Genomic DNA, 20,971 nt, shown 5'->3' with positions numbered 1-20,971 from the left:
GTACCGTCCGGCATGATCTTCGCAGAGACCAGCCATTCCGTGACCCGACCGGGCCAGTCTCTTACGTAGTGTGAACATAGCCTAAGGGTGCATGCACATTCGCCATAGATCACGGATACTATGGATGCTATGGAGTGTAAGCATGCGTCCCTACACTGAAGATATATGTTAAAGGATTACTCCAGAATTTTTTTTTTCAAATTAACTGATGTCAGAATGTTATACAGATTTGTAAATTACTTCTCAGTACTTATCAGCTACTGTATGTCCTGCAGGGAGTGATGTATTCTTTCCAGTCTGACACAGTGCTCTCTGCTGCCACCTCTGTCCATGTCAGGGAGCAGTAGAGGTTTTTTTTATGGTAGCTTCACACGTACCGTATAGCAGTGGATTCTCTGCTGCGGATCTGCAGCAGATTTGACTACATGAATGAACACACATCAAATCTGCACAGCAGAAAATCCACTGCGATACCGTACGTGTGAAGCTACCCTTAATGTTATTTGCTACTGCTCTGGACAGTTCCTGACATGGACAGAAGTGGCAGCAGAGAGCACTGTGTTAGACTGGAAAGAATACACCACTTCCTGCAGGACATACAGCAGCTGATAGTAAGAAAGCATCAAATTCATTGTGGTAGATGATAACCATGATCAGTAATTCTGATGTTCATAGCTCCTTGGCTTATACTGTACTTTCGGTTATTTATTTTTTTTACCCACAAACCACTGAAAAAGTTTAGATTTGAATTACCTTTGTAGTAACTTTTAGAGATATACCACCAGGTGCCTTCAATACACGCCATTCTGAAGGGTGCGTCTTGGGAGTTTTCTGGGACAAAACTTGCTACATGGCCGGATGAGTAAGCGTCCTCAGTCCATTCACCTTGCAGTTTAGCTCCTTTGATATTCCGAGGCTTTGGACAGACAGCTACAATGAGATATCATATAAAGTCTTCAATATTTTATTAGGAGGCATATTTTTTGTATTTTTTTTATTCATTCCAAATTTAGTCTACGTTCACACACCGCCAAAATGGCGGCCAATACTTTATAACATTATTATATAATGGACAGTATTCTAAAAACACTGCCAAAATGAAAGTTGTCAGGCTGTATCCAAGACTGCCAAGACTGCCAAGACTGCTGTATCCATGTTTTCTAGGACTCCCTAGGGCTGCATTTAACTTCCTCAGCTAATGGTAATTACATGCCAAAAGTTCCGGGTTCAGACGCACTTGAGCACGCTCGAGGTTTGCTCATCTCTAGTACAAACAAACAAGGTTGAGCTCTCTGGCCTAGGGTTCCTCCCAAACAGCACCTGGATGGTTACCTCCAATGTGGCCACCAATATCCAAAAAGTTTATCCAGCACGGTTATATAAGACTTTACATTAATTCCAGTTCCATTAAAACATTGGTGGAGATTTATTAAGTCCGGCGTTTTCTGCGCCGGTTTTCTGCGCCGGACTTAAAAATGTCCACCGGTACGGAGATTTATGTAGAGGCGTACTGCCTCTACATAAATCCCGTGAGCGCTGGAGCGCACGGCAGGAAACCTACGCCAGCTGAGAGCTGGAGTAGGTTTCCTGCTTATTTTTCCGCCAGAAGAATGGTGAATGAAGCGGACCTGGAGTATGATAAGGTCCCTTATACAATAACTGTATGATAGTGCCCCTTATACAATATCTGTATGATAGTGCCCCTTATACAACAGCTTTTTCTTAAACCTTACCTTCACATCGTGGAACAGGACCGCTCCAACCATTATCCGTGCACTCTCGTATTCTTTCTTCGCTCACCATCTTGTACCTACAGAATTAAAATGGCTTCTATTAATGAATAAAAGTTTTTTATTTTTATTTGGCTATCTTATCCCTTAAGTCCTATTGTCCTATTTTTTCGCAGCATCGGTCATGGCGGGGTCGCGGCACGCATCGTGTGAATGGATGCATTCACTTTAATGGTTCCTGGCTTACCTTCCCCGTCTGTAAGGTCCGCAAAATTCCGGACGTGTGAATGTAGCCTTAGAGGCTTTGTACATGAAATTCTATTTTGTAAAATTAATCAAGAGGCAAGATTCAAAATAAGAATATAGTGCTGGACGTGGTATTGACTCACCCTGCATTACAAGTGTATTCAACCACAGATCCAAAGGTGAATGAGTCGCGTTCTATCAACTTAAATGATCCAAATGGGATATCACCTGGATGTCCACAAGATTTTACTGGATGGAGAATAAAAAGTACACAAGCACATTATTCACAACTGTATTCAAAATGACAGAGTTTTTCTGGCCAAAACATACGGATGAGCTTTTCGCAGGATTGGTCATCCACCCCTGATTGTTGGGAGCTGACATGGTAACTGTTAAGCACCCACCCTACACAGTGACCACGGCTGGAAGCAGTTGTCTCTACTCACTGTAATGGCCAGGCCTCAAATCATCCCCTTGCGCAGTGCATTACAACTGCTGCCGCACATAGTGTGAAAAACGCACCAAAATCTGAATGTTTTAGGTGGAAATTTTTATTTTTTAATTTCAGCAAATTTAAAAGTTCACAATGTGTGCACCAAAATCTGAGTGTGTTTTCGGTACAATTTCTTAAAAATTTCTTCAAATGAAAAAGTCTACAATGTGTGGACTTCAGCTGCTCTAAAGATTATGTGAGTGGATGTGACTGCTTTTGGCCAAAATAAACCACCTAAAAAATCATGGAACTAGAGATGAGTGAAATTTTCAAAAGTTTGATGAACTTTAATGTAAAGCTCGGGTTCGTCCAAAACGAGCCAAAATTTAAACGAACCGCACTAAGGCTATGTTCACACTATGTACGAATCCGTACGCATTTCGTACGGCGCCGTACATGTGCGGCTGAAACAACGGCCGTGCGAATATTCGATGTGCGGCCGGATGCGTACGCATTGCGAACATACGCCCGTAGTCTACTTACGCTTCCCGAGCCCCCTACGAAGCGATCTGACAGCGGTCTTTTACTTGGAAAGCTTCGGCTAGCCCCGGACACCCCACAGAACCTTTTGGATCGGCAAGGAAGAGCGGAAAAATGAAGAAATCACCACTTCGTACGGAGCTGCGAGATACGCTACGGGCGTAAGTTACAAGCCTTCCGGCTGGAAACAATGGTCTTGTTCATTTCTTACGGCGCCGTATACGATCCCGGCGTACATTCGTACGAAGTGTGAACTGTGCGGCGGGGATTGTATACTTTGCATTGTACGCTAACTACGTAAGTTTCCGGCCGCATATTCACGGAGCGCACTACGGCCGGAAACTTACGTAGTGTGAACATAGCCCCAAACAGTATACACAGTTTGTTGAAATCTGCTTTTAATATACTATTTATACTGTACATGCCTATACAAAGTTTGTTTCTTCTTCTATACAATTTATAAAAGAAGGAAATGGTTATAGCTACGTTATACCACCATACTTACATCTGCATTGGCCCCTTGTTCCAACAAATTCCCATTTGCCATGTAAGCAGATCATTCTAATCGTTCCAAGAAGTTCGAAACCAGGTCGGCACCGATAAACTGCCATTGTTCCTGATGGGTATGAGTCCATATCCCAGTCACCCAGCAATTCTTCAACTTCCAATCTCTGTGGATTTCTGCATGCTGCTAACAATAAAGTTACATAATAATATGACTAAAGGACATAGGTGTACACTAAAAAATATAGTTGACATGATCAGGAAGACACTTCAACATGCTGAGGGAGAATTGGTGGACTAATGCTGCTGCCAGTAGGGAGAAGCACTAGTAAAAAGGTGGAGAGAGTAGCTGCCATTAGAATAGGTAATCAGGAGATCAGTGCAGGAGGAGATAGAACTGAAGCCAGAGGAAGAGTACTAGAGAGAATGGGCAGAGAGTAGCTGCCACTAGAATAGGTAGTTCGATGGTTGGTGCTGTTATTGGTGCGGGGAGGTGATAGAACTGAAGCCAGTGGAAGAGTACTAGAGAGAATGTCGAGATAGTAGCTGACACTAGAATAGGTGGTCAGGAGGTCAGTGCTGCCATCGGTGCGGAAGGAAGATAGAACCGAAGCCAATGGGGGAAAGAACTAGAGAAAATGGGGAGAAAGTAACTTATACAAGAAACGTTGTTTAGATGGTTAGTGCTGCTATTGGTGCGGGGAGGAGATAGAACTGAAGCCAGGGGAAGAGTACTAGAGAGAATGGGCAGAGAGTAGTTGCCACTAGAATAGGTGGTCAGGAGGTCGTGATGCTATGGGGGCAGGGAGGGAAAGGTTGGAAATGGGAAAGAACCCAATGAGAAAGGACGGAAAAGGGACAGCACTGCTGCCAGTGGGAAAAAAAATTCTATTAGGGACCACAGTCTTACTAGTGATGCAGCATTGTGGTATTTGATGCTACTTGAGGCTACTACAGGACAAGTATTCTTTTTTCTTTACTACCTTGTGATATCTGGTGCTAAGTTAACTCTAATTCCAACCTTTGCATCATTAGGCTATGTTCACACGGCGTATGAGACCGACCGTTCTGTGACCCTGCTGGGTCCTGGAACGGCCGGTCTCTGAAAAGATCATCCCGGACGGTACTTAAAGGGGTAGTGCGGCGCTAAAAAATTATTCACAGAATAACACACATTACAAAGTTATACAACTTTGTAATGTATGTTATGTCTGTGAATCACCCCCTTCCCCGTGTCCCACCACCCCCACCCATGTACCCGGAAGTGTGTGGTGCATTATACATTACCTGATCCGTTCATCTTCGGACGCACGGCCGAATCGCTGCCGCTGCCCCCCCTCCGCCGCGTCATAACTGTGCTCAGCCGCGATTTGCTGAGCACAGTTATGCTCAGCCAATCGCGGCTGAGCGGCTGATGACGCGGCGGAGGGGGGACAGCGGTAGCGATTCGGCCGTGCGTCCGAAGATGAACAAATCCGATTACCTGATTAGTGGGCACGGCAATCACACCATGCCCGCTAATAGCCGCGATTCCGGGCTACATGCAGCACCCGGGATCGCGGCGGTTCAGAGCACGGGCGCCGCGCGGCCCTGCTCTGAACGCGGGGAGGCAGCCCTGGACGTACGGGTACGTCCAGGGTCGCCTAAGGGTTAAGTACCAGCCGGATGATCTTTCCGGCTGCAGAGTAAAGAGATATGCTTTCTTTTTTGTTGAAAACTATGGCTGTGGCTATGTTCATAGTATTAGTATACACATAGTATTTCTCTCTGTCTTTTTTCAACCAAAATCAGGAGTGGAACTGACAGGGCAAAAAAGGTTTTTTTTTTTGCCTAGTTTCTGTGTTTTCAACCCACTCGTTGTATGTGTGAACCTAGACATAATCAGTTTTTTTCCCCCCGAAAACCAGAAAATCATAAGGTAAATGATATCTTACGTGCTGGAGCTGGAGCTGCACAACAGGACATTGCAGATATCAGCAGGAAGACGAGTCCTGATGGTGACATTCTGATATATCCAGAGCAGAGACTTCTCCAGCTTGTTGCTTCTCTCTCCGATACTGAGCTACAATGGAGAGAAGAAGGTATATAAGGTAAATATCTCTGTTATTTTACGGGAACTGTTCAATCCTTACCGTAACTGATGTTGCAAGAGTAGAAAAATACATAGGTTACCTAACATTAGCGTTGAAAGGTCAGTGTTATTTGTGCTTTATCAGACTATACAGTCAACAAACCAGAAAGTACCATCAGAAAGCGACCTGCTTGCGTTTTGGATTTTAAGATTACGTGCACTTTGGTTTTTCAAGCTTTTGGCATAAATATCAAATTTAAATTGTTTGGGAACTATTTTTTTGTATTATTATTATTATTATTATTATTATTATTATTATTATTATTATTATGTAAATGTGGCTGTTTGTTGGAGTAGCATTATAGATTGAGGTTTAGGAGTAAGTTATGGATATAGGTGTTTAGGATTCAGAGCAGGGATAAAATCATTCACTTTCATCATTTCTAATCCTGAGCTGTCCGAGCAGATTTATAAGCAAACAAACACAAGAGAGTAAAGGCCCTATTACACGAAACGATTATCGGCTGTATTTGGCCAATAACGGCTAATAATCGTCCTGTGTAATAGAAGACAATGATTAGCCGACATGAACGTTGTTGGCTGATCGGTGTCTGTGGAATAAAAGCGGCAGCAGCAGACCGCTGCTAACTTCTATGGGCTACCCCGACAATCAAGTGATCATTTGGGAAGCCTCCCCATGCCCCCCACCTACACTCACCCGCTCGCAGCCAACGCGTGCAATAGCGCCGGCAGCGAGCTGGGAATGAGGAGCAAGGGAGCGCTGAGAGCGCTCGTTTGCTCCTCTCCATCGCCCCTTGTAGTTTGATTGGAGTGACGAGTCAATTACATTCGCTATGCTATTATCCAGCATGTGGGCAGCTAAGGTTAGTTAAGCAACTTATTATCCAAGCTAGCTACTTATTACTCACCTTCCTCCATAAAAAGTCAGCTCTCCTTCTTTACTACTATTCACCACGCCATGGCTGAAATCCAGACACAAAAACATAAAAAATGCAAGATGCCAAGATGTAGCCAAAATAGAGATTTAAAACAAAAAAACAAAAAACAATTATAAGAATGATGAGGCTCTTGGCATACCATTTGTACATAGTGAGTACCATCCCACCACGGGTGGCCCCATATACGAAATGGACCCTACATTATACTCTGGCCTCCCCTGGAATAATATTAAAGGAGTATTCTTGGAGAAAATAACTTTTCCCCTATCCACAGGATAGGAGAAAAGTAGGAGATTGTGTGTGTGTGTGTGTGTGTGTGTGTGTGGGGGGGGGTTTGTATTATACATAGAGCAGCTGGTACAGCACACGGCTCTATTCATTCCTATGGAGCAGATGGAAAAAGCCGAGTACATTGCTCTTCCGGCATACTCCGGCTATTTCCGTCACTCCATAGGAATGAATAAAGCCGCAAGGTCTCATGGTGTACCAGCGGCTATAATCCTAACAAAGGAGCCAGAGCTAATACAGAGATCAGCAGGGGTACAGAGGTCGGACTTTCCGCAATCTCCTTCTTTTTCCCTATCATGTGGATATGGGAATAGTTGATTTTCCTGGAATCCCTCTTTAAAGGGGTAGTGTGGCGCTAAACAATTATTCACTAAATAACACACATTAAAAAGTTATACAACTAATGTATGTTATGTTAGTGAATCGCCACCTTCCCCGTGTTTCCCCCCACCCACACCAGACCCGGAAGTGTAGTGTTCTATACATACCTGCCTCTAGCTGACCACCGTCCACCATCTTGTGCTATGATGTCATCTTCGGACGGACGGCCGAACCGCTCCGACCTTCCCTAGTGCCGGCCGCCCTCTGCTGCGTCATCAGCTGCTCAGCCGCGATTGGCTGAGCACAGTTATGCTCAGCCAATCGCGGCTGAGTAGCTGATGACGCGGCAGAGGGACGGTCGGAGCGGTTTGGGGGCGATTCACTACCATAACATACATTACAAAGTATGTATAGAACACTACACTTCCGGGTCTGGTGTGGGTGGGGGGAAACACAGGAAGGGGGCGATTCACTAACATAACATACATAACAAAGTTGTATAACTTTATAATATGTTATTTAGTACTTTATGTTATTTACTGAATAATTGTTTAGCGCCGCACTACCCCTTTAAAATTATACGCTGGGCTTGCAGGATCTAGCTAATCTACCAAAATCACCCTTGGCATTTGCAGTGTGCTTTTGCATTTTTTCATGGCAACGTGTACCTACATAGTGTGAATAGTGGTATAGGAAAATAAAACAAGAGAGGGGCCCCTCCTGGTGCAATAAAGCTAGAGGTTTCTGTGTCTTATCAAGGTGCTAGATAGACGCATTCACCTTAAGGAGTTGTGCAAAAGATAGGCACAACTCTACTGTTGGCATATGATGGCGCTTCGACGGGAACTGCAGCTATCCCTCAGGTTACTACCATCAGCGGTGGGTAAAAGCGTGCAAGAGTGCGTCCCACGAAGGGTCACCAGAAGAAACCCACAGGAGGATCAGCGCAGGTAGATATCCAGAGTTAAAGCAAAGTTGCGGTCAGAGAATCGCACACTGACGTGACTCAATATTCTGTTTGTTGGCAACGCGTTTCGGAATGTCAATTAGGTCACAGGCCTTTTTTCAAGTTTTTTCACTCTTGCATAGTGCCATAAGAAAGCTGAGCATTTTTTTTTGTTTTGTTTTCATCTCTATTGCAGGTGGGATGTGTGGCTGCCTCCATTTGGTTTGTGCATTCCACCCATCCCACCCCATGGCTATGTTCACACTAGGTAAAAAAAAAAAGAAATTTCAGGGGAACAATAGAATATATAATTTTGAGTAATGTTAGACAGGTTTCTTCAAACCAGAGGCAACAAATGATACAGTTCAACGTTGTCCATCGTACATTCTATACCCTAACTTTAAATTTAAAAAAATTCCGCAATTTGCCAGAGATGTGATGAGGAAGATATACAGTACATTGGGTGCACTTGATGTTGACGTGTTCTTATATACAGGGGTTTGGGGATGAAGTGAGGAAGGAAATAAATCTAAAAATTGCATTTGGACTAATAGATTGTTGTTTGTGGCAAGACATCTGAAACGGGATGGCCCAATGACTTCCGAGGGTTGAAGAATGGAAAGAATTAATTAGGTTCTATGATAAGTATAGAGAGTTGGGTAAAAAAAATTAAGATTGTGTTTTTTTTCTCCCTTCTGCACCAGGCGGGGGGGGGGGGGGGGGTTTCAGGGTTTGAGGTAAAAATTTGGGGATTGAACGATAATGTCTGTTATTACCGAACTATGATAGAATGCCTTGAAGTCAATACAATGATGGCTGCCCAATACACATAGGGGACATTTATGAAGACCAGCTTTCTCGTATGCTTATCTTTAATTAGGCTCGCCTCTTAGTGACTCTGGCCTGAACTGCACCTGCTGTACAGTGGGCACAGAAATTTACACCTGGTTCTGAGCAGGTGTATATTTCTGCCATGATTTACGCCTGATTTAGCGAGCATAAATCATGGTAAATCTGGCACAGGAAGAGGCTACGCCTCTCCAGGCAGGCTGGGGATACGGCAGGGCGGCAGGCATATGCCAAGGAGAGGGGGCGATTCTGCACCTTCTCCCTGAAGTACGCCAGTGACACAGTGTTCACAAATGTCCCCCTAAGTTTATGTGTCTGTCACTGCACTGATAGGCGCTGAAACTGTACCAATTATTTGATACTCAAAACAACGGTCAATGTTAAGAGTAGCAAATGATGGAAAAAAAAACCTCATGTGACCACAGCCCAAGGACAGGAGAGGTGTACAGTGTAGGTTCCATCCCGCATAATGGGATGGTACTCACTAGTTACAAACCGTATGCCAAAAGCCTCATTATTTTTTAAGACGCCACATCTGTAGTGTCCTTGAAGCTTATGGCCTCAATTTTTCCTTCCAAGCAGGGGTGTAGCTAGGATTCACGGGGCCCAATAGCAAAAAATGTTAAGGGGCCCCTCTCCCCCACGTAAATGCATGCTCTGTGATGTGGGCAAAAAAATAAAAAAAGAGTGACTGGCAGAACAGAGAGCCAATGGCTGCTTGCGATGACAGTCCACTGTTTTTACCTATAAGGGCCCATTAGGAGCTCTTATGGTTAAATACATACTGTAGGTGCAAGAGTAGACTACCTACTGCTTAACCCCTTATGTACTGCAGTGTGCAAGTGACCCAAAGTTTAGAAGACAAGGATATATCTGCTTTACTGCTCGTGCACTGATAACCCCTGACCTCTGCAAGTAGCTCTGCACATTTTCCTTTCCTATTTGGTTGCGCAGCTAGAGAACATAGGTAATGGGTTATCAGTGCAGTGAAGCAGAGATCTCTGTCTTCTGCTTGTTAACCCTTTTTATGTGTTGTAGCATGCAGTGGCGGTCTTTGGCACCAAGCACACCAAGCGATCGCTTGGGGCCCCCAACATCCAGGGGGGCCCCCACGCCCCACTCTTATGCTCAAGACCACTGGACAGGGTCGCTGCCCCGCTCGTTGCTGCCATCTGAACTGTAACTATGAGCACTCGTAATGAGCGCTCATAGTTACATGCAGCAGCACTGACAGGGCGGGAGACATTGCCTCCCTTCCTGTCAGTCACTCTTGTGGCCGTAGGAAGGGTTTTCCCTGCGGTCACAAGTGGCAGCTTTGTCCTTGTGGTGCCGGCGCTCCATTGACATCACTGGAGCATCGGCGCCAGGACAAGGGGAGTGCGGCCTCTTGTGGTCGCAGGAAAAACCCTTGCGGCCACAAGATTGAAGAGAAGAGGAGACGTCCGGACCCAGGTGAATATAAGTGTTTGTTTTATTGTGTTATATACTATATGGGAGGGGGAGCACACAGGGGTCTGTTTAACTGGGGGAGCGCACAGCGGGGGTCTCTATAAATGGGGGAGCACACAGGGGGGCTATATAACAGGGGGAGCACACAGGGGAGCTATAGACTACTGGGGCTTTACAGAGGAGTCTATATACTACTGGGGGCAGCACACAGGGCGTCTATATACTACTTGGGGCAGCAGAATGGGGTCTATATACAACTTGGAGAGCACACAGGAGGTCTATATCCAAGTGGGAGAGCACACAGGGGGGCTATATACTACTGGGGGAGCATACAGGGGGTCTACATACTACTGGGGGAACATACAGGGGTCTATATACTACTTGTGAGGCACACAGGTGGTCTATATATAACTGGGGGAGCACACAGGGGTCTGTATACAACTGGGGCAGCACACAAGGGGTCTATATAATACTGGTGGGGCACACAGGGGGTCTATATACTACTGGGAGAACCACACAGGGGGTTTATATACTACTGGAGGAGCACACAGGGGTCTATATCCAAGTGGGTGAGCACACAGGGGGGCTAAATACCCCTGAGGGAGACACAGGGGGCATATATACTAGTGGGGGAGCACACAGGGGGTATACACAACTGGGGGCAGCACACAGGGGGTCTATATACAACTGGGGCAGCACACAGGGAGGTCTATATACTTCTGGTGGAGCACAAAGGGGGCTATATATAACTGGGGAACACACAGGGGTCTATATTTTACTGGGGGGAAGCAAACAAGGGGTATATACTACTGGGGGCAGGACACAAGGAGTATATATTACTGGTGGTAGCGCACAAGGGGTATATACTACTGGGGGCAACACACAGCGGTCTATTGTTTTGGAACGCATGTCGAGGGGGGCCCCAGACATAACTTCGCTTGGGGCCCCAGAAATGCCAAGACCGCCCCTGGCAGCATGTAAGTAAACATAGGGTCACTTACACACTGCAGTATATAAGGGGTTAAGCAGAAGGACACACACTCTTATCTTCTCCCCTGGGCTCCCCCTCCTGCATGGGCCCCATAGCAACTGCCTACCCTGCCTCTATGGTAGCTACGCCACTGCTTCCAGGGTATCTCAACAACTTCTACAAACAACATCCAGCAAACATTCTATGGTTAACCATGTCCATCCCTCACAGTAATATATCACTTGTGAGCAGAGACATGGAGACTTCTTACACTTCTACTTCTCCCAAGAATTGAACCCAGGCAGAGGAACACTTTAGACCAAGGACTAACCACTTTGCCATTTATTCTATACAAATCTTTTCCTGGGCTGCAGGGATGATAGCATCCTTTACTTGGCTAGATACATTGATGTGTTAAAATCAGGTTTTCCTATGAGATGAATAAACTTCAAACTCTTATTTATAGTGTAAAAATACAGAAGAAGGATTTAGGGAGGTTGTCTTCTTCCTTCTATAGGAACCCTCCGGCAATGAACAGTCTACTCCATTGGTCCAGCCATCAGCCAACAGGTGTAGGGCGATGAACCAAAAACATCATAAGCACCTGTACCTGCCAATGTAGTTTGAGGGGTTACATGGGAAAAACCAACCATGAATTCACACATAGGATATGTAAGCACGTCAATGATGTGGTTATTGCCTGTAATACCCCCCTGTAGTGAGATGTGTGATTGAGGTTCATTAGGGGGGGGGGGGGGGGGGGGGGGAATGATACTATTTTACTTACCTTTAATAACCTGCTGTTTTGTGATACATGAATAGACAAGCTATACATGTTGGCAATTATTGGTGTGTTGGTTTCATGATTGTACTGTTTGATTCCTATAGACTCCTACAACAATGGCTTAAGGCCCTACTATATGCCCTGTGCAATATGGCCGGCCATCAGCCAACAAATGAGCAAACATTTGTTCCTGGCTGGTTTGGACATTGTGTCGTGTTTGTCGGCCGCACGTTTCCAGTGTCGGACTGGCCCACCAGAGGATTGGGGAATCCTCCGGTGAGCCCCCAGCTTTAGAACCTGCACAAACACTGTCTGACATTGTTTCTCACTGGTTCTTCATTGGTTGGCCCCCAGGATCTTTTCCTCTGGTGGGCCCCAGATACCCCAGTGTGACTGCACATCTCCCTGTGTAATAGGCTGCTCAGACCCTGTGACGAGTGCCGCAAGTTACAGCTAGCTTCCCTGGTTTACCACAGGAAAACCTGGCCCAACCTCTACCCCTGCACAAGCATACTCTAAGCTTCTAAAAGTAAGAGTCAAGGGACTTTTATCAGATTTTGAGCTGTTGGGATGTTGATGTGAGCAAGGCAAATAAGCAAAGGAGCAACCATTACTACACATAGAACCCTTCCCCATTATACAGGGATCCAATCAGGACACAGCACGAATAAAGAGCATTTCAAGGTGATGAAATTCAGGTATGTTACATGCGTCACATATGATCTTGTGGCTACACTGGTACTAACCCAAGGCTGTCAGTACACAAATGCAACTTTATTCAATGTGGATAAATGTAAAGTTATGCACCTGGGTACTAATAACCCGCATGCATCATATGTCCTGGGGGGAGTTACCCTGGGAGAGTCGCTGATGGAGAAGGATCTGGGTGTACTTGTAGATAATAGACTACAGAACAGCACACAATGTCAGTCAGCTGCTTCTAAGGCCAGCAGGATATTGTCATGTATATAACAGGCATGGACTCTCGGGACAGGAATATAATATTACCGCTTTATAAAGCTTTGGTGCGGCCTCATCTGGAGTATGCCGTCCAGTTTTGGAACCCGATTCATAAAAAGGATGTTCTAGAGCTGGAGAGGGTACAAAGACGGGCAACTAAACTAATAAGGGGAATGGAGCATCTTAGTTATGAGGAGAGATTAAAAGAATTACATTTGTTTAGTCTGGAGAAGAGACGTTTAAGGGGAGATATGATTAATTTATTTAAATATATAAATGGCCCCTACAAGAAATATGGGGAAAAGATGTTCCAGGTAAAACCCCCTCAAAGGACAAGGGGGCACTGCCTCCGCCTGGAGAAAAAAAAGGTTCAATCTCCGGAGGCGACAAGCCTTCTTTACAATGAGAACTGTGAATCTGTGGAACAGTCTACCACAGGATCTGGTCACAGCAACAACAGTAGAGGGCTTCATAACAGGGCTAGACAAGTTCTTAGACCAAAATAATATAAATGCATATGTATAGAACATATCACCCCTCCCCCTTCCCTGTATTCATCCCCTCCTTGGTTGAACTTGATGGACATGTGTCTTTTTTCAACCGTATTAACCATGTAACTTATAACTGACCAATGATGTGCATGTTCTTCATGGGTTGGGAAGAAGTAAACATTAATGTTTGTCTTGTATTGAACAAACAAACCGATAAAGTAAAAAATATTATTTTATTTCTTTTCAATAGATGTACAGAAGTTGGTAAGCAATGCACAGAACATGTCTATTACTATGTGATTACGTAGAGGGGCAGAAATAATAGGCAATTGTTGTCATTGTAGTGTTCTTCTTCCTGTTCTTCCCTCTTGTTTCAGTCATCATAGTGAGTTATGCTGAAATAGGAAAAAATAGAAAATAATTACTGCTCTGTATCTATGATGAAGAAAAGAAACTAAAGACCAGTGGCATAGCTACAATGGAGGCAGACCATGCGACTGCTACAGGGCCTGTGCTGAAGGGAGCCCTGGCTAAATGTGGTCTGCCTCCATGGCGGCTACAGCTCACAGCACCCACTGGCAGGGCTCCTTGCCCTGCCAACCTCTCTTGTGGACGAAGGCAGCATTGCACCTCCAGCCACAAGAGCCCCCCCCCATGATGCACACTTACATGACCAGGAGGCCGTCTCAGTCCCTTGTCATTCTATGTCCCAGCTCCCCGGCGTGCTAGTGACGTCACTCAAGTGCTGGGGGTCGGGGACAATGGAACACCATGGGACTGACAAGGAACTAATTATTTCAGTTCCTTGTCACAATAAAGGACCAGGCTGTCAATGCCACAGCCCAGTCCTGCAAGTGGCGCTTTGTGAAAAAAACATGTGATTTCCTCTTGGAACCGCTTCATTATCTCGGCAATCCACTCATCAGCCAGTTGCCTTTTAACTGACTGCCACTCCATGCCACTCCACTCCGGGTGCTGGGAAAAAATGGATCCAGTCCTGGGAAACTTGGAGAAGTTTCCCAGGACTGGATTCAGCTTTTCCAGGCACCTTGGGAGGAGCAGCATGGAGTAGCACTGAGTTAAAAGGCAGCCAGTGGATTGCTAAGATAAACCTCTAATATTAACTATTGCTGAGCTGTGTTCCCTTCTATACTTTAGGTACAGCACCAGTTATAGGCAGCCTGGTCTCTGTAATAAACAAAATGGGATAGGTTGAAATCGGCTCACCTCCACAATCTTCCACGGATCTCAGTACATTAGGGAGGGTGCACGGTTCCTGTGGTGGCTGACCGCCAGTGAATATAGTAGGGTTGTAGATTGTATGGTTCCGGTACTCACTTGAAGTGCCGGAACCATACAATCTTCAACCCTCAGGCCTCACCAACAGGTCATGTTTTGAGGATTTCCTTAGTATTTCACAGGTGATATAACTTATATTCAGTGCATCAGGTAGTATCACAGGTGATATAATTATACTCAGTGCATCAGGTATTATCACAGGTGTCCTTTGTATGGGAAATCCTCAAAACATGACCTGTTGGTGAGGCCTGAGGACTGGAATTGATAAGCAGTGGTTTAGGGACTCCTCATATCATGTACAGGTATATAATATAGACCTACCTGTAAAAATACATTCTGGATATGTTATTTTGCTCCATTCACATTTGGCTTCGAGATTATTCTCTGGGATCATTCCTTCATTACATTGAAATCTGAATCTTTGTCCATTTTCTAATACAGTGTTTCCATTGTATTGAATGTTATTGGTAATCATTGCTGATTGATCCAATACACAAAAACCTGGTAAAAGAAAAAAAAAATAAATAAATAAAAAAAAAAAAAAAAAAAAAAATTATATATATATATATATTGTAATGATTTCTGGTTAGAATAAAATTCAAGTGAAACAAGAAAAGCAATAAAGGTCCTCTAGTCAAGTTAAGTTGTGTTACTCTATATGAATGAATTTTATGTTGAATATTTAAAAGTAGCAAACATATATATATATATAAATTTCACAATAGTGGTGTACAATAGATAAAATATGAATCAATTCAAAAAGAGAAATACGATTCTGTTCATTAAAAAAAAAAATATATATAAAAAATGTCTAGATAAAAATCATAAGATCAACAAAGGAAGATAATATAAGTATAACAGATGTTTAGCACACAGTATTAGTTCTGTCAAGGTAACAAGATCGTGATTCCAGTCTTGTGGCACAAAAACGATCTAGAATTCAGGTATTTGTGCCACAAGACTGGAATCACGATCTTGTTATCTTGACAGAACTAATACTGTGTGCTAAACATCTGTTACACTTATATTAACTTCCTTTGTTGATCTTATAATTTTTATCTAGACATTTTTTATTTTCTGTATATATATTTTTTTTCAATGAACAGAATCGTATTTCTCTTTTTGAATTGATTCATATTTTATCTATTGAACACCACTATTGTGAAATTTTTATATACAGTATATGTGTGCTACTTTTAAATATTCAACATAAATCATCCGGCCAGAGACCGGCCGTTCCGTGACCCGGCCGGGGTCACGGAACGGCCGGTCTCTTATGTAGTGTGAACATAGCCATATAGAGTAACACAACGTAACTTGACTAGAGGACCTTTATTGCTTTTCTTGTTTCACTTGTAATCACTCCTCGGGTATAGGTTAACCTCGTCAAGTTAAATAGCAGTTGAACCTACACAACTCCTTCCTTTCTAGAATAAAATTCAGATGAGCAGAGAGCGGTAACTGGCATGTACTGTGTTGCAAAAAAAAAAGTTTGGAAGACAACAATTTACAAAAAAAAAGGCTTTACGGGTACGTTCAAGTTGGCAGCGGATTTCACGCTGCAAGTTGTGCAGCGAATGATACTTGTACTGTCATTGACTATAGCTCTACATACTCGTAGCATTTTCATTCTGCTGTAGCAATGTAGCCACCGCCCACAAAACTTCTAAGCTGCTGGGCTAATACATTACCTGCCCTCTCTCCCACCTGCTTCTCTGGCTCCCAGGTCACTGACGTCCCCCTCAGCCAGTTAGATGCAGTTGTGGCTGAATTTTTTGGTCAATTTGTGTCACCTTTTGTGCATGTTATCAGGCCAAAATCACCAGGATATGTGAACATTTGATCATAGTCATTTAGATGTTTCTGGTTGTCATGATCAACCTGTCATTGTCTAAAACAGAACAAAGTGAAGGTTCTGGAGTGGTAATCTGAGTCTTCTGACCTCAATATCATTGAGCCACTCTGGAGAGATCTGAAGCACACATTTCATGAAAGACAGCCCAGGAACTTACAGGAACTGGAGGATTTTTGCCTAGAAGAATGGGTAGCTTTACCATTTGCGAAACTGAAGAGCCTCGTCCACAACTACTACAAAAGACTTCAAGCTGTCATTGACGTTAAAGGGGGCAACACACGGTATTGTGAACTAGTGTATGTACACTTTCGATCACAGTCGTTTGAATAATTTAGTTGTCATTATGAATTAAAAAGAGAAAACACAGTAGACAATAAATTGATTCACCCAACCACTAACCATGAGAGGAAAAAAAATTTTGAAAAAAGGACAAGAAAGTAAGCTAATACGTACAAATAATGCCTCTCTTGGCCCATACATCTCATTTAAAAAATTACACTCTATAGTTTATGTTCACTTCTGGTGTATTGTATGAACTTAATTGTAATGTTATGTTGTATGTATATTTTTAATCTACACTAACCGGTCACTTTATTAGGTACACCTGTCCAACTGCACGTTACCACTTAATTTCTAATCAGCCAATCACATGGCGGCAAGTGCATTTAGGCATGTAGACATGGTCAAGACAATCTCCTGCAGTTCAAACCGAGCATCAGTATGGGGAAGAAAGGTGATTTGAGTGCCTTTGAACGTGGCATGGTTGTTGGTGCTAGAAGGGCTGGTCTGAGTATTTCAGAAACTGCTGATCTACTGGGATTTTCACGCACAACCATCTCTAGGGTTTACAGAGAATGGTCCGAAAAATAAAAAACATCCAGTGAGAGGCAGTTCTGTGGGCGTAAATGCCTTGTTGATGCCAGAGGTCAGAGGAGAATGGGCAGACTGGTTTGAGCTGATAGAAAGGCAACAGTGACTCAAATAGCCAACCGTTACAACCAAGGTAGGCAGAAGAGCATCTCTGAACGCACAGTACGTCCAACTTTGAGGCAGATGGGCTACAGCAGCAGAAGACCACACCGGGTGCCACTCATTTCAGCTAAGAACAGGAAACTGAGGCTACAATTTGCACAAGCTCATCGAAATTGGACAGTAGAAGATTGGAAAAACGTTGCCTGGTCTGATGAGTCTCGATTTCTGCTTGAACATGACAATGGGGGAGATTTATCAAAGGGTGTAAAATTTAGACTGGTGCAAACTGCCCACAGCAACCAATCACAGCTCAGCTTTAGGCAGTGCTGAAAGGAAAGCTGAGCTCTGATTGGTTTCTGTGGGCAGTTTGCACCAGTTTAAATTTTACACCCTTTGATAAATCTCCCCCAATGAGTTCACTGTACTCAAATGGCCTCCACAGTCACCAGATCTCAATCCAATAGAGCATCTTTGGGATGTGGTGGAACGGGAGATTCGCATCATGGATGTGCAGCCGACAAATCTGCGGCAACTGTGTGATGCCATCATGTCAATATGGACCAAAATCTCTGAGGAATGCTTCCAGCACCTTGTTGTATCTATGCCACGAAGAATTGAGGCAGTTCTGAAGGCAAAAGGGGGTCCAACCCGTTACTAGCATGGTGTACCTAATAAAGTGGCCGGTGAGTGTATAGAATCATGAATAAAGGCTAGTGTAGCCCGAAATGTGTAGATTTCTTACGTGATACAGATAATAATGAATTATTGTTCCAGGAGCTGGAGGACTTTTCGAGTTTCTTTTTTTTTTATGTCTCTTATACCCTGCACACATAGAAGACGAGATATTGCTCTCATGTATATCTATAGCATATCTTTAGAAGCAGCTGCATAGAGGACATTATAGAGCAGCACTGAGTAGTGTAAGTTGTGAATTTGAATGAGACAAGATCATAGGAATTCTTAGTCCAGTTTCTATATCTAGTGACTGATAAGTTTGGGAAGGAGGAGGTGGGAGGAAAAAGGAGTCTTATGCATAGAGAAAGGTTTGTATAAGCAGCATTTGTCGCACCATTGGCAGCAGTATTCCACCACACACCTTGGTTTTTACACTTACCTTTCCTGAAGCATCTTGGATATTCCAGTTTTCCTTCTTCACAAACTGTTCTCATCTGGATGTCAGGAGGAGCTTCATATCCTGATTTACAATCAAATTCCAAGCTGGCACCATGAACAAGATATATCTTTTTATTTCCTGACTTTAGCTGTATATTATTATCTTCCATGTCTTTTTCCCGTGCAGTACACGGCTCTGGAACCATAAATGGACACTTGTAATGTATTATTTTGGTTACTTATAAATAGCTAAATTATTGAAATCCTTGTTCCCCCTGACTTTGCAATGTTAAATTGTTTTATTATTGATAAAGAAGTTATGTGAGGAGCAAAAAAGCTCCAACCTCTTCTGCTCCATGGCAATCTACTTCCTCCTCCGTCCATCTCAGACTAATCCCTTTCCGAGATGATAGCATTACATGCTGGTGAAACTATGCCTGCACACAATGTTGGATAGCTTCTCAATGTTACCGATATCACAGACATATCAGGCAGCTATCGGACGTCGTTTCTGACATGCACCAACCCCCTTTCTCCTAAGAATTTCAGTACATATATATATATATATATATATATATATATATGTATGTGTAATGCAATAATTTTCATAGTCCTTATTATATAACCACACCCTTTATTTACAGCTCCACCTTTGACTCTAGGTCCGCCTACTCTTCTAGCCTACGCCTACTGCTAGTTCTGTTTATATTGTTAGCTCCGCCTCTACTGTCCTAGATCTTCTACCCCCGGTCCTTTTTTTTCCCCCAGGATGACCCCCCCTGCTTGGGAGGAATATTCTCTTTGATCATAATTTAATGGTGATTTTATTTTATTTCCTTTTATGTTGTTTGTATGCGCACTGTTATAAAATAATAGTATAATGGACCTACTCAGACAGACCGGAGCTTCATCCCAGACGCCATTTAAACATGTTACATTCTTGTTTCCTGTAAGAGTATAATATTCTGGGCATTTATACTCCACAGATTCCCCAGAGTTATAGGAAGGATTTATTAAGCTTATGGTGTCTCCATATTCTATAACTGGTGGAGGACCACACTGCGCACCGATTCCTGAAAAAGATTAGTAAAGAAAAATGTACTAATAGAATACAATAACTATACAACAAAATTAACAATTTAGATTTTATTTATCTCATTAGTGCCAAATCACTTTCCCATCTACAGTATATTACTGCTATTGTGTGTACTGTATGAATTGGCGATGTACTGTAACGAATCGGGCGTTAAATTCGCCTTGTTGAGATTCGCTAATTCGCCAGATTAGCTTCGTTATTCATTGTAATTCCTCATTCGTTTACTAAACAATCGCAGTAACGAACGTTATAACGATTGTAACTAACGACTATCGTTCTATGTGAGATTCGTTTGTATGCGATGCGCGAATATTCCCGAATTTTTGCTAATATTCGTGAACTTCGCGAAATGAATTTCCAAGTGATTCTCTCATCTTCAACAGTGAAAGAGTTTTAAACATTTTGGGGGAGATTTATGAAAGGGTGTAAATATACACCTGGTGTGAACTGCCCACAGCAGCCAATCACAGCTCAGCTTTCAACAATATAAAAGGAGCTGTGATTGGTTGTTGTGGGCAGTTTACACCAGGTGCATATTTACACCCTTTCATAAATCTCCCACTTTATCTTAAAAAAAGAAAAAGTGAAAAAAAATATTCACACAGTAAAATAAAGGCAAAACATGTAAAAGAAGAGAAAATATGTTTTTCTTCTTCTTCTCTAATATTGAGCTATTTTAAAGGACAACTCCAGTGCTTTTTTTCAGGCAATTAAAGCACATTACAAAGTTATATAACTTTGTAATGTGCTTTAATTATCCTTATGCCCTCCTTTCCTATCAAGCCCCCCTTGATCCACCTGGAAGTATTAAAATGCGTACGCACCTGATCCCTGTTGACCACAGCTGGCGCCATCTTGTGTCGATGACGTCTTCACAGCAGGAAGGCCCCCTGTGAGACGTCAGAAGAGCTCAGCTCCGTTTGGCTGAGCAAGCTGTGAGTCATCTGACACTCTCCAGCCCCCAGTGTGACGTCGGCAGATGACTCACAGCTTGCTAAGCTCTGAACGATTAAGCAAGCTGTCAGCCATCTTACACTGCCGGCCGTAGTACAAGGTAGTGACGAACAGACGATGATGGGAGTTCCACTGACTCAC

General features: G+C 43.4%; 1 protein-coding gene across 1 annotated transcript in view; it reads right to left on the bottom strand.

Annotated features, from left to right (window-relative positions):
- LOC138789357 (coagulation factor XIII B chain-like) overlaps nucleotides 1-20,971 on the bottom strand; it is a 99,578-nt gene that overhangs the window by 6,999 nt on the left and 71,608 nt on the right. Inside the window, exons 13-18 of the mRNA XM_069967967.1 lie at nucleotides 19,671-19,853; nucleotides 18,782-18,976; nucleotides 15,162-15,341; nucleotides 2,120-2,225; nucleotides 1,734-1,810; nucleotides 754-930 (exon numbers count right to left, since the gene is read on the bottom strand). Coding sequence (XP_069824068.1) covers nucleotides 754-930; nucleotides 1,734-1,810; nucleotides 2,120-2,225; nucleotides 15,162-15,341; nucleotides 18,782-18,976; nucleotides 19,671-19,853 — 918 coding nt within the window. The remainder of the gene's footprint in view (nucleotides 1-753; nucleotides 931-1,733; nucleotides 1,811-2,119; nucleotides 2,226-15,161; nucleotides 15,342-18,781; nucleotides 18,977-19,670; nucleotides 19,854-20,971) is intronic.

Source organism: Dendropsophus ebraccatus, chromosome 4 (assembly GCF_027789765.1).
Source record: "Dendropsophus ebraccatus isolate aDenEbr1 chromosome 4, aDenEbr1.pat, whole genome shotgun sequence".
Lineage (NCBI taxonomy): Eukaryota > Metazoa > Chordata > Amphibia > Anura > Hylidae > Dendropsophus > Dendropsophus ebraccatus.
Note: the sequence above shows the minus strand (reverse complement) of the source record. Positions and strands in the feature narration are given on the sequence as shown.